The sequence below is a fragment of the Acomys minous genome (genome assembly GCF_964271855.1).
Source record: "Acomys minous genome assembly, chromosome: 13".
In the NCBI taxonomy this organism is placed as follows: domain Eukaryota; kingdom Metazoa; phylum Chordata; class Mammalia; order Rodentia; family Muridae; genus Acomys; species Acomys minous.
In genome coordinates this window covers 81,937,146-81,964,840 of record NC_140495.1, presented here as the reverse complement: position 1 = coordinate 81,964,840, position 27,695 = coordinate 81,937,146, and the positions used below count along the sequence as shown (strand labels likewise).

The following is a 27,695-nucleotide window of genomic DNA, read 5'->3' as shown; positions in this document are numbered from 1 at the left end:
GGTTGAATGGCGGGAAGAGAGCTGGGGCAGGAGAGCACTGCCAGTAAATGAGCCAGCCTTTATTTATAACCCTTGGGCAGTGGGGAGTGGTTTTGAGGGTGACTGTATCTGATTCGCTAGGGTGCCTGGATACTTGATCTATATAGTGGTTCAGCACCTCATTTACATGCCTGTAGCATGGGGTCCTATAACAAGAAGGAGAAACCCAGTGCTTAATCATCCTATGAGTGAGAGGATGACTTCTAGGTACAGTAAAAGGCGATTTTCTATCTCCTCAGCATAGGGTGGGGCACTTCCAGGAATTCCCTGTGCTGGCTGAACAAGTTCTCGGGCCTGAAATCTTCCTTGAGGGCTAGGTGATACTCCTTACAAGATCTGGGGTTACCAGGTTAGGTGGGGTAAGAACCCTGCTGAGAAAAGGGAGTCCACCTTCACAGACCAAGAGCAAAAGGCTATTTGGAGAAGTCAGACTTCAGCCTTGTCCAGCAGAGTCCCACGCTGGCGCTCAGGGATCTACCTCAGAAGACTGCTTGCTTGGAAATCATCTGGCCTTTTCCCTTGCGTGCTCTTCTGAGAAGAGTGATTATGGGCTTGCTCCAGAGATTCCTCGGGTGAGATTATGATCTGATAAGGTGACCGCAGAGCCACTAAGGCTGCACAAGGGGTTTAGGACAAGTCCTTCCCTGTTTCTGTGGGAGTCCTAGACAACAGCAGGCTTATGGGAGGGGACAAAGCCTTACGCGCTGTGAAGTGTTCTGGACTCCTTGCCTCTCTGCTGGTAAGCCAGCATCAAATAGGTTCTGGGGCGAGGGCGCCTCTGTCTGGCGTACTTCTAAATTTTCCCATTTTCCTGTCTTGTTTCAATTTAGTCCCTGCTGTGGTCTGGACAGGAAGTGTCCGTCCCTCCCAGAGGCACTGGTGTTAATGGCTGCCAGCTTTGGGGAAGAGAATGGATCCGGCACCCTCATTTACGGCCCAGTCCTTGGAGAGATTCATGACTTGATGGCGTTATTAACAGGTGGTGGGAATCAGGAGGTGGGGCCATGTTGGAGGAAGTAGGTCACGGGCAGGAAGGAGTAGGGAGGGCGTGGCTTTGGCTTCTGGTCCCTGTCTGTCTGTCTGTCTGTCTGTCTGTCTATCTTTGCTTCTCAATGCTTCCACGAGGTGAACAGCTTTGCTGCACCACACACTCTCCTCTCTGATGCATGGCCTCACCTCCATTCAAAGCAACGGATCCAGCTGACTTCAGATGGGAACTCCTGACAACTTGGGACAAAACAAACCTTTCTTCCAACAAGTTGCTTTCCTCCTCGGGCATTTTTTCACCGCACAAGAAGCTCAAACAGAAGGCTGGCAGTGGTCAGAGGAGGAGGATGCCATCATCGTCATCTTAGAGACATCAACAGAGATGGAGAGGATAGCAGAGCCTGCAGGCCAGCATGGGCTCCGAGGCTCCCGCCTGCACTTTCAGCCTTCTTGTCCCACTGCCTGGCTCCTGGCACTCTCTATTCTTCCCTTAACCACAGTACCCCCTGTTCTGAGGATCGCTGCATGCTCACGGGGGGGGGGGGGGGGCAGGGGGGGAGAGAATCCACACACGGCAGCTCACCGGGCGCGTTAGGCCTGGTTAGCACTGCCGTCTGATGTGCGCTCCCTGACCACCACTCCTGGCTGCAGGAGGCCCACACTCCTCCTGGGAGGGGAGAAGGAAGGTTGCCATCTTTTCCTCATAGTCTCTCTGGCTATCCTGTCAAATGCTCTCTAGGGACTTAGGAGCCTCTGCCTTAACAAAGCCACAGTTCAGGCTGGGAGTAGGGCCAGGGTGACAGACAAAGTGGGATGGCTTAGTAAGCACGTTGTCATCTATCCAAGCTCTTGCTTGGGCCCGCAGCTTGCTTTCCCACATGAGTTTGGCTAGTTGCCTGGTGCCAATCTTTTGCTCTCTCTCACCTCAGACATGATGACAGGGGCTGTCTCCACAGGCTCAGGACCGTGAGTCAAATAAATAAGAAGGGGACACAGAATGTGTCGTTCCCAAACCTCTACTCACTAAATTTTCTCTGTGGAACCCTAGACAGAAATGGAGCTCCCCTGAGCTGGGTCTGGTGTGAGGTAATGCAGGACACAGCCACAAGGTGGCAGACTCGGCACATTCTTCTTGGGAGAATGGCTGCAGTATTTCATGGCTTTAAGGGTGGCTGGGGCAAAGCCTGGAGAAGGGAATGGAAGGGTTTCCTCCCACAGGTGCTACCGTCACAGCAGGTCAAGGGCAGATTAGAAGCAGTAGTGAATCTTCGGGAATAAGCCGCTAGCTGCCAACAGCTCTGTCATGCTATGTTTTCCTGGTTTATCTTTCTTCAGAGGCCGGACAATGTTCAGAGGGGCCAAGATGCTGAGGGCCAGGAGAGAACAGCTGAGTGGGAGGGAGGGGATGACGGACCAGGGGGCAGGGCGGAAGGATGCGACCACACCAGGCAGTGAGAGACAACTGTGGCCTCCTGTAGAGGCCAGCTGCCTGGTCTATCCCCCCCTCAGGCAATGCAGGCAGGAGGATGGCACCCTGTAAAGTGCTGGGGGAAAAAACTCCCTAGTTTCTGAGCTGCTTCCCAGGGAATCTGCAGCAATTCAGACCTTCCTGCCTCTGCTTCCCAAGTACTCGGATTAAAGGTGTGCACCACCAAGCCTAGCCTAGCTGTAGTTGTTAATTAATTACGAGACAGGGCCTCACTATGTAGTCCTGGTGTTTGTTGTTTTGTTTTTTTAGAGCTGGCTGAGTCATCTATTTTCTTACTGTTGCGCATCAAGTGTTCTGTGTATATTTTGGGTACAGGCCTTTTTATGAGATGTATGCTTTGCAAATATCCTAGTTTGCGCACATTTCTTTTTCTTAACGGAGTCCTTTTATTTTTAATTTTAATTTTATTTATTCTTCATTTATTGTGTGTGAGTGTGTTTGTATGACTGTATGCATATGTTTGTTCAAGGATGCCCATGGATGTCAGAAGAAGGCATTAGATTCCCTGGAACTGGAGTTACAGGTTGTTTGTGAGCAGCCGGAAGTGGGTGCTGGGATCTGAGCTGCACTTGGCAGGACAGGGCCGAAAGGGCTTTTAATTGCTCAGCTATCTCTCCAGCCCAGTGATATCTCTTAAAATTTTAATAAGGTTCAATTTGCTGTTTTTTTCTCTCTCTCTCATGAGTTTACAGATTTTTAAAATGTTCAGATACCCCAATAAAACACACCCCACCAATTGTTGCCTTGTGGTGAGAGGTGGGCACTGTGCCCTGAAGGGACATGCTGGCACTAAGGCGAGGCACGCATCTGGAAGGCTCGGGGGGGATGTCAACCAGAAGTTTTGTTTGTTTGTTTGTTTTCTAGATAAGATTTTTAAATTAAAAATATTAATTTTTAATTATGTGTGTGCCTGTGCCCACAGATGCCAGAAGTATGGGATCCCCTCCCCCCATACACACACCCGGGAGCTGGAGTTATGAGTCGGGTTGTGAAAGGCCTGGGACACTTGGAACCAAGCTCAGGTCCTCTGTGAGAGCAGCAAATGCTCGTAATTGCTGAGCCATCTCTCCAGCCCCAAGAGTCTGGATTTTTTAAAAAAAAGATAATTTCAAAAGACTTGCAAAGACAGCACAGACAGCCTCCACGTCCCATCCCCGCCCCTTCCCCCAGCCCCCGCTGTGTCCGTTTCCACAGCAGCGGGTACAGTTGCTGCACTTACCTAGCCAGCCTTTGATTCAAGTGCACACACCTCATGTCCAGCCTCTGCGACCTCAGTTCTCTCAGCTGCAGCATACCACCCAGGGCACCACATTAGCTGGAGCTGTCAAGGCTCCTTTGTCACCACCAGGCTTGAAGACTCTCAGACTCCTTGTCACTTTTGAGCTGAACTGGCCAGACATTTTGTAGAATGTCCCTTGGTTGGAATTTGTGTGACATTTCTCTCAGGCTACTACAGGAATTGTCTAGCACCTTTAAAAAAAAATGTGTGCATGTGCATGGGTGGGTGGGTGTGTGCATGCAGGTATGCGCATGTGTGTGCTCATGCATGTGTGCATGCATGCATGCATGCATGCGTGTGGGTACGTGTGGGTATGTGTGGGTGTGTGCATGTGCATGTGTGTCAGTCACAGCATGCCTGTGAAGGTTAGAAGACAGTCTGCAGGATCTGATTCTCTCCTTCTACAATGTGTGTCCTTGGGATCAAATTCAGGTTGTCACAAGGTTTTATGGCGGTATACTTACCCACTGAGCTGTATTTCCTGCCCCCGTGTTTTACTTGTATTTATTAGTTTAATTTTTAGCTCTATTTATTTATTTACTTTTACTTTGTGTCTGAGTGTTTTGCTTGAATGTATGTGAGTGCAGTGCAGACATTTGTGTCGCCCTTGGAGATCAAAAGAAAACATTAGATCCCCACGGAACAGGAGTTACAGATAGTTGTGAGCTGCCACGTGGGTGCTGGGAACCAAACCTGGGTCCTCTGTAAGAGCAACACGTGCTCTCACATCTCCGAGACATCTCTCCTGTCCCCTGGTTATCTTTTGAAAACGCTTCATTTCAGACTTCCAACATGGAGTCTTGGTGTCCTTCAACCCAAAGATGTGATGGCAGAGATGGATGACTCATTCACATTGTCCTGGCCTCTGAGGTGGGTGGCCAGGGGGTGGTGGTGGTGGGGGTGGTGTGTAGATCAGAGAGACACCGTAATGGATGCTTGGCAAGAGGCCAGAGCACAGTGTCCTGAGACGTGCAGTTCCCACCGGATCTCTCCACCGTTTCCAGAACCAGAGGGCGTCAGCTCCGTTGGAGCTGATGTTATTGGCATTTGCAACTCATGCAGCCCTGTGGAAAGCTTTTCCTATCTTGCCCGCTTATCTCCTGAATCTTCTCTAGAACAGAGGATGTTAATGCCCCTGTCACAACTCCCTGGGTCCTGGTGGAATGACCACTCTCTAGGCTCCCCTCCCCAAGCAGGCCAGACCCCGCCTGTTCACACCAACCCTTTCCTCCTCCTCAGGTGGCAGGGCCAGAGCTCACACTGTTGGACCACTTTTCTTCTGTTACCACGGTGGTGGGTGTACTGGCTTGGCTGTCAGAGTGAGGGTCTGGAGGGGTGCGCACTCAAGAGAGCAGAAAGGACACAGGCCCGAGGAGAGGCTGCGGCCAATTAAACAGCAGAGCCAATACATTCTCTGAGATGGTGCAGCCCCCGAGGGGGAGGCAGGGAACCTTTCTGGCTGCCAGGACACAGGCAGTGAGTTGGTGCTGACCTTTTCTTGGAGAGAAGCTGAGTCTGGTCCTCTTGGGGAAATGGCTTCACACGGTCCTGGGGGCTTGAGGCTGGGGGATTTTCCTGTTGGCCCAAGAAGGGATTCTGTAAGTTAGCGTAAGTCCAATGCCTTGGTAGGATGTTCTCAATGTAATTCTTATCCTCTGTCCCCGAGGCTGGCTAGGCCAGCGCTCTATCACTGAGCTGCACCCTCAATCCTTAAATGTAGTTCTTTTAAAACACATTTTCTTTTCTTTAAAAATTTTTCTTTATATGTATGTGAATTGCGGAGGCCAGAACAGGATCCCCTGGAGTCAAATTATAGGCAATTGTATGTTACCCAGTTTGGGTGCTGGGACCCTAACTTTGGTCCTTTGGAAGGGCAGGAAGTGCTCATATCCACTAAGCCATCTATCTTTCCAGCCCTTTGGTGTCATTCTTAAGGGGGGAAAGACCATTTTAGAAGTCAGTATACATAATGTATATGCAAAAAAATAAATCGAGACATAGTTATGACCGAAGTTTTGTTCATCAAAATACTGTCTGTGGATGGGGATATTGTTAATAAGGTCTGAAGTATTCCTGGTGCCCTCCAGTTTTCCAAAGGGAGTATATAAATTATTTACTTTTTTAAGGTAGAAAGAGGTGAGTACAGTGTCACATGGCAACGTTCAGGAAATCCTTCCTGGGTGTGTGCTTCTCCTAATCCCTAAGCTCCTCTTATGGAGAAATGGAGCACTTCCAAGAGCGTTCATGTCTGTCATGGAGGCCCTGGAAAGGTTGTGTGTCTCCAATGGCCCCAGAGAGCAATGCTGCAGTAGCAGTGACTGTGAGCCTCCCAGAGCACCCTGCGAGCCTCCCAGAATACCCTGCGAGCCTCCCAGAATACCCCGCGAGCCTCCCAGAACCCACGGGCACAATAAGCTTGCGAAGAGCTGCTGCCAGGATTCCCCTGGCTTCTTGCCTCTCTGGAACGCCATCACAGAACACTCATCACCTGCCTTGTTCTGCCTCAGTCCACCTAGGAGACTTTTATAGTGTGGGCTAGGAAACTACCCACAGCTGTGTGGCATCAGCTCCCCGTGGCAGGGTATTCGTCATTTCTGTTGTCACCATCTGGCCTCTTTTGTTTCGGTGGCGACACCGTGGGTGGCAGGAGGCACCTTGGCTGCTTTGGCTTTCACTGTCTATGTATCTAACAAGCAATGGGAGCCTGCCAGCCTCATCTGAACACTTCTCCAAGCCGTATTTTGTGATCCTAATCTACTGTTAAATGTCGAGCTCCCTTGGGCACCTGATGAAGGCTTCACTTCCAGATGAACTCACTAGAAGTCTTGGATGTAAGATCCCAACAGAAACCAAGGTCACTGTGGACCTTCATGGAAACCAGTTGCATCTTCATTTTCCCTAACTTCTACCTGAGGATAATAAATAGTATCAACCGCACAGTGATAGCAACAGTCCCTGTGGCTTTGTCACCAACCAAACACATATTATCACATCATCATGGCTGGTGCAGCAATATTTAAATACTGTGTTCATTGTGACTCTGAGATCCTGGTAAATGCTGCTAATACTTCATTGAACCACACACCTAAATCTTGTTAATTAATATATGTACAAAAGAATATGTATATTTTACTACATGGCTTTATTTTTAAATTATTTTGATAGCCGTATTTCAGCCTACATAAGTCTTCTTTATTTTCCCATGTATTTTAATGAACTAATTTTTTATTGGACTGTCATATGGTTACTGGTAATGTATGAATTTATTATTTATTTGATTTTTCATTTATCAGTTTTTTGTTTGTGTGTCAGAGTACAACTTGTGGGAGTTTGCTTTCTCCTCGAACTGCATAAGTTCTAGGCATCAAACGTCATCACCCACCTCATCTCTCTTCTACTCTCATGTCACATACATGCATCACATGTATATTTAAATCTATGTTGCACATATGAGAGACACAAGCTGTGTTTGTCTTATTGAGTTTAGCTTATTGAGTTTAATGCAGGTATCTCCAGCTCTTCCTAAAAAGGCAATGATTTCATCCTTCTTCATGGCTGACTAGAACTCCACTGTATGTGTACAGCATGTGTAACTTCTCTGATGATCGAGACCTACGCTGGATACTGTGAATAGTTCAGCATCGTGAATGGGTCTGCACATATTTCTGTGCTGTGCTTAGGTCTCCTCCAGGTACCTCTCAGGAGTGACATAGTTGGGTAGCACGGCTGTAGTTTCTGTCTGTTGAGGAGCCATAAAACTGATTTCCATAGTACATTAAAAAAAATTCTTTTTGAGATGGGATCTTGTCTTTGTGTGGCCCAGGCTGGTCTTGAACTCACACTCTGCTTGCCTCTGCCTCCTAAATGCTGTGTCTGCAGCTGTGTGCCACCATGGCCAGCAGTAATGCACTGGCGGTGCCTCCGTGGGAGTCCTTGGTCATATATTCTTTCTGCCTCTCAGCTTCATTGTCCTTAAAGTGAGGGGTGAGCCTGGGAGAGACTCTCCAAGGGTCATGTGGCACTGTGCCTTCTTCATTTCCATCCCTCCATGTCCAAGGGGTTGCATGGGATGGGGGGGGGGCGGGGGCGGGGGCGCAAACAGGAAGCTCAAGTTTTTGCTGCTGCTTCTTGGCAGGTTACGTTAGCCGTCACAACATCACAGACACTTTCTAGGGATTCGTCTGGGAAATATGTAAAACTCATCTATAGATATGTCTTCCATGAAGAACCAGAAACTATCTAAATATTCAAGGCCAGATTGACTAAATTGTCTAAAGTATATTCACATGATAGAACAGTGACAGTTGGAAAAGACATTACCAAATTATGATATGAAAAAAGGCAGTCATTCTAAGCAGTTAAAAACACAAGGCCAAACATGGTACTTGAAGACCAACAGGGTGTAGCTCTGTGGTAGGACACCTGCCTAGTAAGTTTGAGATTCTGGGCTTGAGTCCTGGTACTACAAGCCATAAACCAACCAACCAACCAACCAACCAACCAACCAACCTCTTCCTTCCTCCTCCCCCACTTCTCATAAACACACACACACACACACACACACACACACACACACACACACACACACACTCACACTCACATACTCACTAACACTCACACTTCATCAAAATAATAGAAACCCCATAGTGGTATACACGCAGAAAAAGCATGCAGAGATATCATAAGCCAACCTGGTTCTCCTCAAGTGGTGAGATAAAAGTGATTTCTACTTTCTTCTTCATGTTTTCTAAAATGTCTAGAACTAATCTGCAAGTGTGTGTGACTCTGTGATAAGAGAAAGAACGACCAGGCATGGTGGCATGTGACAACAACCCCAGGACTCAGGAGGCAGAGGCATGTGGATCTCTGAGTTCAAGGCCAGCCTGGTCTACTGGAGAAACCCTGCCTCAAAGAAAGAAAGAAAAAAGAAAGGAAGGGATGCAGGAAGGAGAGAGACAGAGACAGAGACACACACACACACACACACACACACACACACACACACAGAGAGAGAGAGAGAGAGAGAGAGAGAGAGAGAGAGAGAGAGAGAGAGAGAGAGAGAGAATGAGACAGACAGACAGACAGACAGACAGACAGACAGAATAAGGATATTAAATGAAATCTCTGCAGTGTCTTAGATGAAGCAACAGAGACACAGCCATTGTTTTTGAGTCTGAGGCCCTGGAGCTGGGAGACACTGAATTCTGACCTTATGTTCCTGTCACTCAGGTGAGCACTTGCTTCTTGAGCCAGGGCCAGCGCACACAAGGCCTGAAGTTTGAAGCCCTCATCCCCGTCACTGTCTCCCAAGGGACCCAAGCTTTTACACGACAGCCCGCACCCAGAGCAGTCTAATGCTCCCCACAGGATACCTGCAGGCTGGTGGCTTCCTCTGCCCACCAGGCTTCAAACTCCTTCTGTAGCTTGACCTTGGCTTTGTCCATGAGCAGTTGCAGGTGCTCAATCTCCACCTTCAAGGCTTTCAGGCGCATGAATGTAGTTTTGTACCTACAGTGGAATCAGAAGAGCTGTAGCCTGCTCATGCGTGGAAGTCGCCAGCACAGAGGGGGCTGGGGGGTCTGTAAACGAAAAGCCTGGCAGAGCTGCCTTGGTGCTAGGAAGGGGGAGGGGCAAGGGGAGTCTGCCAAGGCTGGAACAAGACACTAGGTGTGTCACCAGAGAGATCACAGTGGACCCTCACTGTTCAGTAGGCACACACGGGGGATCTCCCCCAAGAATGAGAACCCCATTTCATTCGCCATGTACAAAGCAGAAGTGCGACAGTTGATCTTCAGTGTCAACTTGGCTAGATTCTGAGTCACCTGGGAGACACACCCCTGCGAGTGCCCATGAGACTGTTGCAGAGCGCCTTAACTGAGCAGGGCTGATGCCCCCAGGATGTGCTCAGCACCAGCACAGGGACTTGAATTCTTCACAGAATGGTAAATGCTAGCTGAGCACCAGCATCCATCGCTGCTCTCTGACCTCAGAGTGTGTGAGCAGCAGCCTCATGTTCCTGCCCATGCCTTCCCTGCCATGATGGACCTGAGACCGTGAGCAGGAATAAACTCCTTGCTGCATTTGCAGTTGTTCACAGCAATGAGAGAAGCAATTTGTGCAGTGAGGGGCAGCTGGGCAGCTGAGGAAAATGCCAGTGGCACTGCCAGACAGCACATGGGTGTGGGTAACACTTGTCTCATTGTTGTAAAGCTGTGAGGGAGTAGAGCACTGGGTATGGGCATTGCCCAGATGTGTGTGTGTGTGTGTGTGTGTGTGTGTGTTTTGTGTCTCTGTATGTATGCATATATGTGTCTCTCTGTGTCTGTGTGTATGCATGTGTGTGTCTCTCTGTGTCTCTGTGTGTATGCATGCATCTGTGTCTGCGTAGTGTGTGGTATGTGAGTGTCTGTGTATATGTGTGTGTCTGTGTATGTTTGTGTGTATATGTCTCTCTGTGTGTGTTTCTATGTTGAGGAGTGTTGCAGTGATGCCATCAGTAACTTGAAGCAGGAAGGTGACCTGTTTAGGATCTCCAGATCCCAGTCATGGGATGGAGGACAAGGGAATGAATGCTCAGGGAAGCCTACACCTCTTCATCCTGTAAGTGAAATCAAGTTGGGCCCCTGATAGCTGGGTGAAGGCCTAAGGTTTTCAAGACCCAGGGTAAACGGCGGTAAAGCTGTGCAGTGAAGTCCACCCTGGGCATGCTGCTTGGTCCCTCTAGGGTGGTGGTTCTCAACCTTCCTAATGCTTTAATACAGTTCCTCATGTTGTGGAGACCCCAACCATAAAAATATTTCGTTGTCACTTCATAACTGTAATTTTGCTACTGTTAGGTAAGGAACTGTAAGGTGAATATCTGATATGCAGAATATCTGATAGGTGACCCTTGTGGGGGGTCACAACCCACAGACTGAGAACCGCCCCTCAAGAAGGCAGTAGCAGTCAGGACAGGATGCTCCCCAATCAGCACCCTCCCTTCCCAGGCCTAGGCCTTGCTTAAGGCTCCTCCTCCTCTTCCCCTCTTCTTCTGTTTGAGGTTCCAGGCTGGACCCATTTCCCAAGGAGGAGCTGTAGACCCTGGGGCCCTCCGAGGAGGTTGTGGTCAGAGTACATGAAAAACAGCTCACAGCTCACCTGCTCTTTTCCTCCTCGAGCTGTGCTCGCAGTTTCTCTTCCTGGAGGTCAGGCGTGAAGGGTGCGACCATGTTCTCTGCGATCCCTGGTGGAGGAAGATGCCAGGGGGTTACAGCAACAAAGAAAGGTAGAAGGCAAAATGTGACAGGGCCAACAGTGGAGTTCAAGGGCATCCAAAGACAAAAGGGGTCTTGGGAGTTCCTTCGGAGGCCTCTGGGTGGCAGCCTCAGCTTTCTTCAGAATCACCTTCCTCCTGTGCTCCTCCCACCACTGGCAATCTGTCACTGCAGGGGGGCTCCCTGCAGCCCCCTCCTTCCCCTAAGCTTCTTCCCCGCACTCCCGTCTTCTGGAGTCCACAGGGAAGAGGCAAACCACATGTCTGAACCAAGAGAGTCCTTCCCAGACCAAAGGGAGGCTCGGACCGCCCCACATCTGTGTGCACCGCTGAGTTGCTCCACTGGCTCAGAACCCTGGTGTCATGACATTGCATATAGAGGCGGGGGTGGGGGGACAACTTTGTGGGACCGATCCTCTCTTTCCACTTTCGCTGGGGTTCCGGGGATGGAACTGAGGCATGCGAATTGAAGTTTTGCCCACTGAGCCACCTTACTAACCCCAACATTTCTGAGGGACAACCATTAGCTTTCTGTCCACAGATGTGCAGTGGCTACCAGCTCGATGCTGTATGGAAGGACACACTTTTTCTCATGGGTCACAGCTATTTCCACCAGCTTTAAGTGAGATTGTCCCTGCTAATGTCCCCTTTCATCTCCACACAGGCTCTTTAGAGCAGCACAGAGTGTCTTTTCTATGGTGAGGGTCCTTTAAATATTCAACACCACCATACTACATGAGTCTGGAGTCTGACTTGCCTGGTTCTTTGTGTGTGTGGGTTCAGTGACCTTATTATTGCCTAATTATCTCATTTAAAAAAGCAGAGACCTGGTGTAATATCTCATCAATGGTGAGAGGCACAGGGTGGAAAAGGGCTCCTTCCACCTTTTAAATAGATAATTCTGGGCCAAGGAAACAGCTCAAACAGGGGAAGTACTTGCCATGAAAACATGGGGACCTGTATTTGAATCCCCCAAACCTCTGGAAAGCTGGGTGCAGTAGTGTGCATCTGTAGTCACGGTGCTCCTGTGGTGATATGGGAGCCAAGGATGGGAGAGTGGCTGGAGGCTCATTGCCCAGCTAGCCCGGCATGCACAGCAGTGAACAACAAAAAGAGGGACCTTGTCTCAAACGAGGTAGAAGGCCAGGTCACCCAGGTTTGTCCTCTAGCCTCCACCTCCACACGTGTCACTTGGCATGCACCTGCTCACACCCACATCCACACAAGTCGCACAAACATAACATACACATACACACACGTGTGTGTTTTCAGTTGGGCATCTGTGCCTCGTGTGTGTGTTGGTGTATGTTTGTGTGTGTGTGTGTGTTCTCAGTTGGACATACATGGTGACACGCCTTTGGAATCCATCACTTGGAGCCTGAGACAGAAGGATTGATTAAAAGTTCGAGGCCATCCTGGGCTACATATTGAGATTCAGGCCAGCTGTTGATATAGAAGGAGACCCTGGTTCAAACAAAACCACCCTACGGAGACCCCCAGCTAATTCACAGTCTGTATTTCTGTAGCAAGTGAGTCACTAATGCTGGCTAGTTGTTGAATGCCCTGTCTCTGAGATGTTTTGCCAAGTTCATTAGGCACACGGCTAGGCTAGGCCCTCTATGCACCACAAAGTCCTCAGCTAGCCATGCAGGGAAGGTCCTGCTACCTCCTTACGGTTAGACTTCTTGTCTATAAATAACACAGGTCATACAGCCAGGAAGGGGCAAAGCTGAAGTGAGAACCCCCTTTTTTTCTTCTGGTTCCAAAGAACCACATACTTATACCGTCTCTCTCCACCCCCACCCCCCACCCCCAGCCTGGGCAGGCCTCTGCTAAGCTTGTGATTGGTCGAAAGCCTTTTGTGCTTTTTACAAGCAGCTGTCCTAGTGTATCCTGTTTCAGCAGGCTGGCCCTTTGATCCCATCTGCAGCGCTTCCCACTTAGCAGGAGTCAGGGCTGCAGAAAGGTCCTCTGTCTGCCAAGTCATTGCTCTCCTCTTTCCCTCCTTAGCGCTTCGTTGACATGTGGACACACATGCTAAGTGGTCACCAGTTTGTCTTTTATCTTTGTGGAACCAATTACCCCCTCTTCCTTGTGCTAGGTAGGCAGGCGCCTTCTGTCATCTCCGCTGAAGATGACAGTGGCATCCTGTGGGAACATTTCATCAGCCTTATGAGGCTGGACGTTGTTCTCATTACCCATGATCCTCTCTGACCTCCAAGTCCAGGTGCAGGGAGCCTTAGAGGTGGGAAGTGGGGCCCTTCTGTTCTCTGTGTCTTTCCCTGAAGCCTTGCTTAGAGGCTGTGTACAGGGCACACCGGATTCCATGTTACTTGATGGCCCTTTTTCTGCAAAAAGGACAGCTGCGAAACACAGAAGGTGGCACTTAACACCAAATGACAGTGGGCCTTTAAATGGTCACAGCACTTGCTTCCCTAGAGTTCCAGAGACACTCTGTGTGCCTTGCAGCCTGCTGACATAGGAAGCTGCCTCATCATCCCTCTCTCTCTCAACAACACTGACCTCGCACCAAGGGCACACAAGGGATCCAGTGACAGCTGGGGTACTGGAACCAGCAGAGGGGCTGCAGAAGGAGCGTGGAGGAAGGGCTCTGGCTCTGTATGGGATGCCGCATGGAGGGCAATGAAGGGGTTGGACTCCAACATACACTGATGGCCCTTCAGTAAGAGGTAGGCCCCTGCCTCACCCCATGATATGTGGAATCAGTTCCAAGGTTGTCAGACTTGCCCAGCAAGTGATGTTACCTACCTAGCCCTCCCCCTCTCATTAGCCCCTCAGGAAATGTGTATTTAGTGTGGATTACAGGCCTGTCCCATTCCAGAAGATTCATTCTTGTGGCAAAGGTGAATCTCAGTCAACAACAACAAAATTGGGTTTATAATATAACACAACAGTTGAAAGACAAAGCTGGACAAAAATGTTGAGAATGCGGAGGGCTGTCATGGTGGCCTTTTGGAGGAGGGGACAATAGGGCAGGGGCTGGGAGAAATTAGGGGACCGAGAAAAAAAGTATGTGCCGGTCTCAAGGCCTGAGCTGCTTGGTGTCTATGAGGGACAAGGAGAAGGCCTGTGTGCCTGAGGTCAGGGAGGAAACTGAGGCAGAGTGTGTTTGGCTCTTGTAGGCCATGGTAAGGACTCCAGTGTTGAGACTGTGACAAGCTGAGGGGATGACAATGGGGGGTGAGGGGGAGAGTGCCTTGATCTGAGACAAAGTTATTCTGCAGCTAATGTGGGGTGGTACCAGGATTCTCTAAGCTTGTTGAAAGGGGTCTGGGAGACAGAGCTGGGACAAGGGACCTTGGAAACAAGCTACTCACAATATCCCAGATGGGCTCGAGGCCAAAGGTGATGTTTGTTTTGTAGACTGCATTGTGACCCCACCAGGAGACAGGAGCCAGCCCCTGTGAAGAGGAGCCTGGGATGACAAGTCAAAAGGGGGCCAGTGGAAACAGATGAGCAAGGACAGAGAGAGAAGAGAAAGGGCATTTGGACTTGTAGGTCTCTGTTCCCACTGGGACCCTGGCCAGGGGCAGAACCCGCAGTCACCTGACAGGCAGGGAGGCGGGAGGAGGACAAGGGGAAGCCATCCTTTCAAAGACCTGAACTCTGTCTGGAACAGCAACACAGGAGGGGTTAGGCCTGAGTGACCTGTGAGGTCACTACAATGAACAGCCGTCTCCAAAGCAACACACACACACACACACACACACACACACACATACACACACACACACACACACACACACACACACACACACACACACACACAAGCAAGAAGAAAGGGTTTAGTTTTACCATGGTAGATGTCACACAAAGAGGCAGCCCCAAGCAGCTGGGCACCAAACTTCAAATCAGGAAGCCAGAGGGAGGGCCATTCATTGCTGGGGAGGCCAGGCAAGATGTGGGCGCTTCTGCCTGAGCTTGTTCTGCTACAGAGGTCTCTAGTTCTCTCTTCTGCCTCCCGTCTTCCGCTTCACCCCATACTCTACATAGTTTATCTGATGCCTGAATTGTACAAAATCTCATTTCTCTGGTTCGGTGGCTCTCGACTGGGGCGCTCATTGAAATCATTTACGGAGCTTGTCAGAGCGCAGCGGCAGCTGGGCCCTGATCCAGACCTGCCGAGTTCGGATTTGTCAGCATGGTCCCTGAAGATCTTGATGCTACCCCTTGTTAAGGAACCAGCTAAGGCGTTGGGCTCTTTCGCTGCAAGCACTGGTGCAGGAGCTCCCGGAGACTACAGGGCCTGCACAAGGGATGGTGTGTGGGATGCAGTGTGTCCTCACAGCTTCGGCTTGCCCTGCAGATGTTTGAGGGCCACAGCCATGGAGAGGGAAGGAGCTCGGGGATTTGCAGCTAGGAATACACAGTCTCTGTGAAGCCAGAGCTGCCGGCAGTTGGCCTTACTAGGTGCTTGGCAGCATCTGTGTAATGCTATCCACCATGTGGCTGTAACACCTCACAGGTGTCACTTTGTGAAGTCTTCACAACTCCTGTTCCAGATGGGACTTGGCCTTGAGGAGGGATGGAGTGTCCTTGGGGGGAACACTGCTAAAAAGCAGAGCTAGGCTGGGAATCCAGCTCTGTCTAATTTCAAAGCTGGACTCTCTTCCTCTGCAAGCAACTCCGGTGCTAAAGGGAGCCACAGGCAGCTCACTGAAATCTCTATTGACTTACCCTAAGTGGGTGAGGGTGATGCTGTTTCCCAGGAGTGACGTTCAGATCTGTAGCAGGGCTGAAACTGCCCTTTCCTAGCCAAATACAACAATCTGTGCCGAGCTCCCACTGGGCATGTGCAACTTACCCACTGGCTATGAGCGGAAGTCTGCCACAATCTAGGTCATTCCATCGGACTCCCAGGAGCAACCTGTCCCATCTTCTTGGTCATACTAGAGGTATTTAGGCAAGCAACACTGATAATTCCATGATGTTGTAAAGCTGAGAGGGTCCCTTTAAGCTTCTATAGAGTCCGGGCTGTGTGACCTGGCAAGGGCCAAGCATGGAAGGAAGCTTTATTGTTCTGATACCAGACAGGGTATCAAAGCAATTAGGCATTTCCTTAGCTACCCTGCGAATTCTTTCAACAGGCACTCTGGGTCTTCTTGGACTAAACTGCCTCATAGAGCCGTAGATCACTCAACCTCATCTTGTTTGAGGAGTCAAAGTGTCTGCTCTTATGGAGATTAATGGTGTCAGTGGCTCAATCACCACAGTGGTCAGCAATCGTCTGGCTTCCCAATTAGACCATTTCCTGTGTAATGGCTCACATTCGTTGTCAACTGGAGTCATCATACTGACGGGTGCTCAGTGTAGCTATCCATCCTGGTGCTGGCTTTGTGGAGCACCTTAGCTGCATGCAGCACGCCTGGACTTCCACTGTGATGAGAAAGCCTGGGGACACACTCCCAGCAGTTCCTGGGACACACTCATCCCTGCCTCCTCACAGTCCCTGCACACATTGCCTGTCATCCCCTCAGGGAGATCTTTGAGAGGAGAAAGGTGACACTTTAATACAAGCACAAGCGTGTATCTCAGGGGAAATCACAGGCCATACAGTACCCCCTACTCATCTCCTCCTGTGTGAACAATATTCTTCTCTTCTACCCTGGACTGCTGCTGCTGCCCCAAATCATATGCCTGTCATGGCGATGATCTTCCCATTCGTCATTATGTTCCCTGAGGAGGAGGCGGGCCTCAGGGAGGGGCCGTATGCACACGACCAATCAGCAACACGAGGGAGACCCTTGGAATATGCCTTATGCAGGAGGGGGACTCCTTATACTTGTTTAATCTTAGTTTCATGGCCATTCCCTGTTCAGCTGGAAGCTCTTTCCCACTCACATCTGTTCCACACATCTTTCTGTACTCATAGCTTTCCATGCTCTCTAATCTATCCACGATCCTTTCTCCGCACTCCTTCATATATCCAAGAGCTCACACCGCTCTCCCGGTGACCTGAGTTCGTTCTGAGCTCACACCCACTAGACATGGCCACATGCTTGGAGGCAACAGTGGGAGCTGGCACAGGAGGCAACAGTGGGAGCTGGCACAGGAGGCAACAGTGGGAGCTGGCGTGTCTACACTTTCACCTTCATGTAAAGTGACCCTGACATACCCGTAGTGAGGAGAATTAAGATGAATTCGAATAGGACTGGGATTCTCACTTCATTTTCAAATGCACCATCATGGTGACTCCAAGGAAACGGTACTTTCTGCTTGAGTTCCGAGCCCTTGGGTCTAAACCTTCCTTGAGCTCTGGGGATTACCAGGGACCACGTCAACAGAGATCCAGTTACGGCATAAACAACACTCCATGCCACCTCTATATTTTGAAAACTCTCAATCATTTAGTATAGTGCTGTCCGTTCCTATTTCTCAGTAAGCTACCACAGAGTTTGTGGGAGCATCTTTGCAGCTTCCACCATCCGCTGGCCTCCACATCAGCCTGCACTACATGGTTCGGTTCCTCACTGTGTGTGTTTAATGTTCCTTTAGCATCATAGGGCAGCGGCAGGCCACAGAGGCATAGTTCTATGGGTGGCACAAATCGGACTTGATGGGTGAGAGAGAAAAAGAAGATACAAAGTTGGGTCAGTTGGGAAGCAGAGTGGGTCTGGGAGGAACTGGGGGAGAGAGTGAATATAGTCAAAACTCATTGTGTAAGATTGTCAAAGATCTATTTTTAAAACCAACAAAGCAATTTCTTGACCTAGAATGAGGTTTCACAGGTGTCCCCTTCATAAATGTTTGAGGGGCTGAATACCCAGACACATGCTTCAAGCACACAAGGAAATGTAAGCACCCCCCACCCCCCATGCCTCACTAGTAAATAGCACTGAAAACTGGACTTGCACAAAGGGACGGCACTTCTGGAGCTCATTGCTCCACACTCTACGCACCTCAGTAGTTTACTTTCTTTCAATCACTACTGCATGTCTGGGTTTTCACATTGCTAAGGTGGATCTAGTGCATGTGGGTTTGATTCTAGTTTTCACCGAATGAATGCACCAGTCCTTGCTTGTTTCTCTGCTGCCGACTGGTTTTGAGGCCGAGTCCTACTATGTAGCCCTGGATGGCCTGAAACTTGTTCTAGGTGCCCCATGGACAAAGAGGATGCTGTTTCTTTGTTGACAGGCCCCCGGCTTATCATGAGCTCTTTGGGGAGGTTGAGAAAGGCTTTCCCAGTTCAGTGACACATGGGTGGGGCTTTCTCACACCTAGATATATCCATCACAAGTGGCTCTTTTTTTTTTTTTAATATGGAAGGGAAGGAATAGACATATGTCCTAGGCTAGAAGATGAAGCCAGGAGGCTGGTGTTTTATTTTCTAGATGCTTGATTAAATGTCTAATTAATCCAAATGAGTGTATATGGGGTCACTTTTAACAGAAAGCATGGTGTTGACAACTAGCAACTCCATCAGGAGCAATACAGTGCTCAGAGAACCACATAGCTCCTTCCTTCTGTAAGGAAGCATATCTGCCGGAGAGCAGATGTGGTGACTCCACCAGCTGTGCCAGTGCTGCCGGCAGCTAGGGGCCACAGTGGGAGGGGGCTGTGCCCACTGCCTGGACACTTGTTTCCTTTTTTCCTGTGCCACCATTGTCAGAGTTCATCCTGATTTGCTGAGCATCTGCTGTGTCCACGCCTATCACATGTACATATCACTTGAATTGCAAGCTGGGCCCATAGAGCACATACTCTTCTGTCTCCTAGGGACAAGGAAAGGGAGTCTCAGGAGGATTGACAGACTAGTAGATCACAGAGGTGTCATGCTTTTTTGTCCTTCTTCTGATCCTGAGGTGAGATGGCCAATTTTATGAGTCAATGCGACTGTGCTAAGGACTGCCCAGATGGTTTGTAAAATATCACTTCTCTGTGAACCTGTGATGGTATTCCCCAGTGGACTGAGAAAAAGGGAGTCATCCTCTTCGTTGTGGGCTGGCATCATTGAACTAGTTGAAGATGTGCTATGGAGATGTATAGGTCAGGCTAACTCCCATAATCATCAAAGCTTCTGGTTCTCAGGTGTTAAAACAGGACCAGAACTCACAGCACTGATGTCCCTAGTTTTCAGCAATCGGGTTTGGACTGGCACATGCTCGGCTTTTCTGAGCCTCGAGCCTGCAGAGAGACTGTAGATGACGTGACTTCTCTGCCTTTGTAATCAGTCCCTCATAATCAACCTCTTCCTGTGCATCAGCTTTTATCCACTTGCTCTGCTCTCCTGAGAGCCCTGACCAGCACACAGGGTGAGTGCCTTTTCCTTCGAGAGAGACTACAGCTCAAGGCTGGTGCAGGGCCAGACAGTCTTTGCTCTCCACAGTCCTAGGAAGGACATCTGGGTGGATGCCAGAGATGAAGCCGCAGCCTTGGACAGTGGGTAGGAAAACGGGCTGAAGCCCTCTCACTCCCAACCTTCATCCTGAGTCTGTGGAGTCAACTGTGGAACACCAGTCACTATACCTCACCTTATGTTCTCACACACAACTGTGAGCTTGAATCCACCTAAGTGACGAGACTTTGATACTGACTACCTTTTGGAAGCCCCGAGACACCATTTCATCTGGGATGTTATTTTCTTTAGCTTCTTTGAAATTCCAAGGAATCAACATCTCTATCAATTGTTTCTGAGAGAATAAATGTTCTGCAATTGACCCAAGCCCTCACATGTGTCCATACATGTGGCACGTATCCTAAGGACAACTGCATTCACAGAGAGCATGCTCTGGTGCTTGAGGGCCAAAAAGAGCAAGAAAGCCATTAGTTTATGGTATGAGCCATCAGTGAATGAAGCTGTCTCAGGGGCTGTGCTGGCTTCTGGGCTATTAACTGGTACAAACATCTCATTCACAGATATTAGAATCCGGGTCCAAAGCTCCTTAGCTGCTTGGCACATTTTTAAGGCAAAACTGTAATGCTACAGATCTCACTGGTATATCAACAGATGCTATGGGGACACAATGCTGTGTTCCGGTCATTTGGCTTAGTGTTGAAGAAATACACACACACACACACACACACACACACACACACACACACACACACATTGTCATTTAAATGGCTTGGTGTTGAAGAATATATATATATTATATATATATATATTAATTGTCATTTTGACACAAGGTAGAATCGTCTGAGAAGAAGGACTTCTTAGATTGTCCTGTAGGCAAATCTCTGGGACATTTTCTTGCTTGTTGATTGATGCAGGAGCATGGTGCCATCCCTGGGCAGGCCGTCTTGGATTATTTAAAAAACAGGTTGAACAAGTCATGGGGAGCAAGGCAGGAGCAGACTTCATCCGCGGTGTCTGCTTCAGTTTTTGCCTCTAGGTTCCTGGCTTGAGTTCCTTCTCTGGCTTCCCTTGATTATGGACTGCTATCTGTGCGATAAACACCCCCCTTCCCAGGATGCTTTGGACATCACAGCAACAGCAAGACTAGCACAGGGATGCTCTGTGTAACCAGTGGGGAAGAGACTGAATTGTCACTTTGTAGAGACGACTCAGGAAGGGGCAGTGCGGACTGTTTAGCTTGAGAGTTTTCAACAAAGCCACAGGCAGAACATGTGTGAAACCTGTGGAACTCCCTGTTGACACAAACTTAACGGCAAATAGAGCAGTTATTCTGTTTGACCTGGACTTGGGGACCATCATGGGACCCAGCTGCTTGCATGCTGGTTGTAGCCACTGTCACTAGTGGTCTTGAGGGATTATAGCTACTACCTTGGTTCCTCAGAATCCGCTGTACACACTACTGGAAAACCCTTCATCTCTGCCTCAGGCAGTGGGTCTTCTCCATGTATGTGGGCTCCTTGTTTAACACCCCCATTCACACTGGGCACTCAGTGAAACCTGGGGGATATGTAGGCATGGCTTGTCTCCGTGGTTCCTCTCAGATCCGTGGTGCCCAGATGATCTTCATCAACTGGGGCAAGCAGAAGCATCAGCTCTCTAAGGAAGACCAGGGAGCCACAAGAGGTCACTGCAGGAGTTACTTGAGGGAGCAAAGCTCTTGAAGGAAGAGCTGGAGGGAATGCAGTAGGGCAGGGACCAACCTATGGAGGCCTTTCCACTTCCTTTAGACCCTATGGGGGCTCTGTGGAGCCACCTTCAAGAGCCCACACCAGGATGGTGATGATCCAAGATCTCCTCATGGTGCTGAGGCTGGCAAGATGGGGGTGGGGCAGAGGGAGAAGGTCCTGGAGGAGTAGAATTTAGGGGATCCCAGATGCCATTAGGACCTGCCAGGGGTGGGTGTCCTTGGATCTACTCATCACGATGAGTCGAGAGAAACAATGGATAAAGTGAGCCTACAGTGTTGTCAGAGAGCTGCCATCACAGGCGCTGGGTCAAGGGTACATCTCAGGACTGGTGTGCCCCCCACCTCTCTCTGATAAGTAACTGAGTAGTCACTTATCCCAAGGGTCAGGTGGTTCGGCTAGGGTCTGGCCATCATGGGCTCCCTGGACTGTGTCAGATTCCTCAGCAATGTCCCTAACAGGATCGTTCAGGTGGGCCCAGGCAACCAGAGAAACCCCCCACCCATGGCCTGAGCAAAAGCTGGTGGAGCAATCTGGCTCAGATATGGAACCAAGAGGCTGGTGGAGCATACAGGGGCCTTCCAGGCCTGCTTGCCATACATGGCTTTCTTGATTAAGACTTCCTTGATGGGAGGTGCTCATGGCTCAACTGCCCTAGCCTAGTGAGAGGCAGGCTCAACTCAGGGCGTAGGATTCACCCTCACTTGTTACCATGCATCCTCTCTACTGTGTGCACAACACACACACACACACACACACACACACACACACACACACACACACCACAAAAGACCCCCCACAAACCTTCAGCCTTACTCTACTTTATATTCTCCTGTGGTTATGGGTCGTGGCAGCTCTTTAACCTTCAGCCCTGTCCTGAGGTCTAAGTGAGGAGTGCCAAGTGGGAAGGGGATGGACATTGCTATGTGCTATTCCCCAAAGCTCGGGTGGCTGTCCTTATGCGATACATTTTTCACTATGCTTAGGAGGGTCTTGCATTTTTAAGGTTCTGCTCACAGTTCTTGTTAGAGTAGAATGTGACCTAGACCTTGAGAGGATACTGCTGGAGGAGATGTATGCTTGAGAGGAGAGGTGAGGCTTCGGCCGCCACATTTCCTGTGGAAGACCCTCCCACCTTTATCCCCCCAACCCCATGGCTGTCAGAAAGCAGGGTACCTGGATCCTATTATCCCAGCTGCTCACATAAACACTTGCTGTGAGTTATGCTTTAATGTCAGACCTCTCGCTTTTATGGAGGGTCGATACAAGAATCATCTGGTTGAACAACACTGGGATGTCTTTTGTAAAACTGCAGTTGAAGACATCATTCACAGTGTCACTTGGTGTCCTTTACATGAGGATCCACACGATAAATTCTGCCTCGTGTTTAGTTTCAGGAAGAAATTCTATTTCTGCAGATAAATTAGTTCGTATGCTCCCAGCTGTCAGAAAATGAAAACTCAGGAATTCTGGGTGCTTCTTTTTGTTCTGCGGCTAGACAAGGGAGAGCCGAATTTATTGCCTGTGTGTGTAATTTGCTCAGCTGTAGGGTCCAAAAGCACTTACTCCTTCTACTTCTTTTAAATGGACTTATTTTATTTTATGTTCAAATGTCTCATTGTACTTTTGCGAGATGTGTGGGTCTGGAAGCCGTCTGGGGGAGAATTCATTGGCCCGTTGATTTGGCCTGTTTTCTGCTTATGCCGGCTGCTGGGGACACGAAACTGAATCCCTCTGCACCCAGCTTCCAAGGAGCTCATGTTTTAATGCGGAGACTAGCTGGGAAATTATTAGTCATTATAAAATGAGGCTGGGGAGCTCAGAGACACACAGGGCTGAGGAAAAACAAGATGCGGGAGAAGAGGGCGGGGGAGCCTTCCCTTTGTGTATGGAAGGGGAAAGAAAGACAGTGGATGGAAACATAGGCAGCGGCGACTCTGAAAATTCAAAGCTGACCTCTTCTTAGCATTTGTCCTCTTTTTCTAGCTAGACTAGAGACTCTTGGAGGGCAGGCCTTACCTCTGTGCGCCCCCCCTGTGGACATCACGATGCCAGGCCAATTGCCCAGTGTAGTGCAGTATGGCTGCTGGCCTAGCCTGAATCAACCAGGTTATCTGCTTTTGCATCTATAACCACTTTGGGTCTTAGCTATAATGTGAGGACCAGGAGGGTGGAGCAGGCCTGTGATGCTCAGAGCTGGGGAGTGGAGAGGACAGAGCAGCTGCCTCGCCTGAACATGGGCATTGTTTTCCAGGTCCAGGGTAAAGATTGATTCTGGGTTGGCTGGTTTCCCCACCTCATTGCTTCTAATGAGCCAGTGAGATGAAGGCTAGAGAAGAAATATTTACCTCTTGGGGATTCGCAAGCACCAAATAAGAAAATACACAAAGAGACAGACATGCTGTGAAAGTCCCCAAAGACACTAGCTGTTTACCTCATTGGATCCATCGGGCCGCTGTACCTTTCCGGGGAGCAAGAACAACACTCTCAATTCTCCAGGTAATGTGTTAAAATAGCATTACAGCGTCATTCACAAGTCAGCATGCAGGACCCAGTACTACTCTCAGCCCATCAGTTATGTCTGTTGTGGATGTTTTACAAGTGGCCATTGATGTGTCTCTTCAAGGCCACCCCTGGATTTCTCAGGCTGCCACAGACAGGCGCCTCACAGAGTTCAATGCTGTTCCTGCCCCACCCCAAAGTCTTCATGGGTTTCCTTGTCCACTGATTTCCAGAAGGACCAAGGCTGCGAGGAAGTCTGAGTTCCCTGATATACTATGGGCAGGTGGCATACAAAGAGAGCCATGATCTGTATTTGTAGCAAACAGAGGCAGGAGAAAAACCTTGAGCACACAGGTATGAACACACATATATGCACACAGCTGGGGTTGGGGTGTTTGTCTGAATGTTACTGAAAAGCAGAGATGGGGGAGGGGAAGAGCCCCAAAAAGCCATGTTTAGACAATCTGCCTGTTCCTTTAAGGTAAATTCTCCCACCATATCTGATTCTAAGCTGTTGTATGGTGTCAATAAACTTGGACTTGGGGCAATTCAGAAGAACAGCATGCACAGAACTCCCACTGCCTCCCACCCTCCGTAGAGATATGGCAGCTACAGATAATTTCAAAAGTACAGATAATAATTAGCAAATAATGAAATTTAAGTGTTTGTTGCTTTTGTTTTTAAAATGTAATGCAACTCTAAACTTACATAGCTTGATTCTCAACATCAGCTGTGTTGGATAACAGTTCCCCATATTCCTGACATGTCACCAGCCAGTTCTTGTGACATGGAAGGAGCCAGCTCCAGGACGCCCCTGGGTATGGCCTTCCCTCATGAAGGCAGTGATGTCTTCCACACAGTGCCTCTCACTTTACCACTAAATCTATGTTCCCTGGGATGTGCGGTTGTCCTCGAATGAATTTCCTGGGACTCTTATCTGTGTTTCCATATAGAGATGTGTCCTTATGCAGGATGCCTGAGCCAACCTTTCCTGCTTAGATTTGCTTGGCTCCCACAGTACTCCCAATCAGTCGCCCAGCCATCCTCCATAGCAACCTAGGAACGTACAGAAAGACTAATGGTGCACACCGAAAATGAAGGGCGGGGCAAAGTGAAGAGGTAGAAGGAGTGTGAACCAAAGGTCGAGAAGCAGACAATGCCTGTCTGGTCACCACCTAACTGTTGCACTAGACGCCCACATGACGGGACATGACAGCAGACCGCAGACCATGGCGCCATACTAGGAGTGCTACTTATCTCCCCAAAGCCCTGTGTCTTAGCCTTTGACACAGCGCCAGCTGCTGGTGAGGGTGGAGGAGAAAGCCTCCTTCACCGACAAGAGCCCTTCTGTACTGAGGTCACGTGGGGCCACAGATATTAGACAGCCTCCTAAGGCGCCTGGCCAGCAGCCCCGGCTAGAGTGGTGGCTGGGAAGTGCTAACACCTCCTCTCTAATTGGGCTAGTATGCTTTGAAAGTAAATAGGTCTTTCTGAAGCTCTTAACTAGACTTCTAGCCTGAGTGCCTTCCTTTTGAAGTTTGCGGATGGCTTTAGGCACAGGTGGTCCTGCTGACCCGGGCACCTGTGCAGCGTAGGCCCCAGGGAGGCAGGCAGAAAAATTAAGGCTCAGAATTTCTGAGAATATGATGAACGGCCTTGAGGGTGCCTGTCCCAGAAGGGAAGTCTAGACCTGGAAGGTTCTGGGATGGGGAGCCTGGAGGGCAGAGCGGCCCCTGCCTGCATCTTATGGGCATGCTTTCCCAGGTCCTGGGTAAAAATCACCTCTGGATTGAGAGGCGTTTCCATTCGGCATTACTTCTAACGAGTCGACAAGATGACATCTAGAGAAAGCCCTCGTGTGGGGGGAGGGTGGGATGACTCCACTCCAGTGACATGCCCAGGATGAACACAGGACCTAGGCCAATTGGCATGGCTTTCTAACAGAGGTTGTCCTGCCTTCCCTTGGTGCCCTGATGCAGATGGTACGGGAGGAATGTCAACTCTGGGTGTGTTAAGTCCTTGGCACTGGAGTGCAGGGGTGTGACCCAGCCAAGACAGTCAGTGAGAGGCTCAGAGCCCAGGTAGGTGGCTTGGCCATATGTGACCTGGCATTTCCACCTCATCAGTTGTCATTTCACATGACCATTATTATAACTTTCTTGGGTCATGCTCATGGCGTGAGGGTTTTGGCACTATTTCCCTTCCACTGGCCCTGAGTGCTCTTTAGTTGTAAGTCATTGCAAGACCCAGATTATCACACGCTGGGGGTGGGGGGCTTGTTTGTAATATAAGTGGTTGAGTACTGGCCAGCAGGAAAGAGAGGTGATCCCCCCCCACCCCCACGAGATCTGTTTGATCAGCTTTCTGGAGAATGACACTATCCTCCCAGAAATTTTCTTGAGTCCCAAATCAAAAGAGACTCTTCCTGCACTTGTCTGCCACTGAAGGTCCCTGGGAATATGCCCATGTGGGTTTAGTGCTGACATGATCAGCCATTGTTGTAGGCTGGGAATCATGGCAGTGTTCAGAGAGACCTGGGGTCATCATCTCATTCCAGCAAGCACCAGCCACATGACCACAGGCAGGCCACTGACTCTCTCCCATCTGGAGGATGCCTTGGCCTCTTATAAATGTGATGAGGAAGAAAAGACTTGGTGGTGCCCATAAGAACATAGGCACTGATGGGTTGCTGTTTTTGCCAAAAGTTGCTGTGTAGGATTGGTCAGTCCTGCCTCTAGAAGGCTCAGAATAGCACTCTGCGGAGCAGGATTCAGGTTGCGGTGGGACAGGAAAGCTTGGGAGGATAAGGAAGCAACTGAAAGGGTGGTCGCCAACACCCAGGTGCAAGCACCCAGGCTGGGGGGCTGCTTGCCCAGAGAAGGTACATAGACCGCAACCCTTCTCTTGCTTCAACTTCCAGGGTGTTGAGGGCTTGTCATTTAGCTAGATTGGCTCGGGCCATCCCCTTCATCCCAAGGGCTCTGTAGCATGCACTCGCTTTCATCCCAAGGGCCCTGCAGCAACGCATACTCACCAATTGCTACTTGCTGTAGGTGCCGCTGGGTGATGGCTTCCTTCAGCTGCCCTGTCAAAGACACAAAAGAAAAAAATCACCAGAGAGTTTCCAACAGGCTGCAGGAAGACCTCACCTTAGGGGCACCTGGCAAACTGAGACAGGAAAAATAGTCCGGAGTTGGGGAGACACTGGCAGGCACAGCTTATAGCGAGAGCCCTTTACATCCCGAGTTGTGTTAGAAAGGAGAGTGCGGAGGTGGGAGTTGGCACATCAGCATGAATTTCACCTTGGGGTCAATCATCTTATGGTTTAATCATCTAAGCCTGTCATTCATAATCTTTGCTGGAGCCCTGGTCTCTTAAATAATTCTATTATTAATAAAGGAGGAGGGAAGATGTGGTCTTTTAATAACTTATAAAACCCTCTTTTCAATTCAGTTCTTTTTTTTTTTTTTAAAGCTGTATAAAAAGTTGATCATGGAGTGCGAAGCACATAGAGTTCTGGGTCATGTTAGGGAAGCCACGGTGTATAGACCGAGGTCAATGAGAATGTCACTGAGTTCTGTAGAGCTGGGATCACAGTGTGCCGTTTGTTCTGGGTGCTTCCTTTGTAGGGCACATTTGCAAAATAGAAGATGTTCAGTAAAGGGGTGAGGAGATGGATCAGTTGGCAAAGTGCTCACTGTCCTCAGAACCCACGTAAGAAGCTGGGCATAGCACCCTGTGCCTACAATCCCAGCACTGGAGCGGCAGAGTCAGGAGGTCCCTAGGGATTGCTGGCCAGCCAGTCAAGCTCAGACCCTGAGCCCCACATTCAGTGAGAACCTGTCTCAAAAATATAAGGGGGAGAGTGACTGAGAAAGACACTCAGTAAGGAATTCTGGCATGTATACACACACACACACACACACACACACACACACACACACACACACACACACACACAGAATATTCAGAAGATGGTGGCCAGGAGGTGGTAAGTCAGAGGTCATGCTCTGTGAGGAATTTTTAAGGTGACCGGAGATGACCTGAGATGTTTTGACAGAGAAGAAAAGACGAGGAGGAACTGT

The 27,695-nt window shown here is 49.5% G+C and overlaps 1 protein-coding gene across 2 annotated transcripts in view; it reads right to left on the bottom strand.

The window, feature by feature from the left end:
- KIF6 (kinesin family member 6) overlaps nucleotides 1-27,695 on the bottom strand; it is a 284,573-nt gene that overhangs the window by 10,438 nt on the left and 246,440 nt on the right. For both annotated transcript variants that reach the window (XM_084753670.1, XM_084753671.1), the window contains exons 16-19: nucleotides 26,645-26,695; nucleotides 10,932-11,016; nucleotides 9,167-9,302; nucleotides 5,287-5,369 (exon numbers count right to left, since the gene is read on the bottom strand). In XM_084753670.1, coding sequence (XP_084609796.1) covers nucleotides 5,287-5,369; nucleotides 9,167-9,302; nucleotides 10,932-11,016; nucleotides 26,645-26,695 — 355 coding nt within the window. The remainder of the gene's footprint in view (nucleotides 1-5,286; nucleotides 5,370-9,166; nucleotides 9,303-10,931; nucleotides 11,017-26,644; nucleotides 26,696-27,695) is intronic.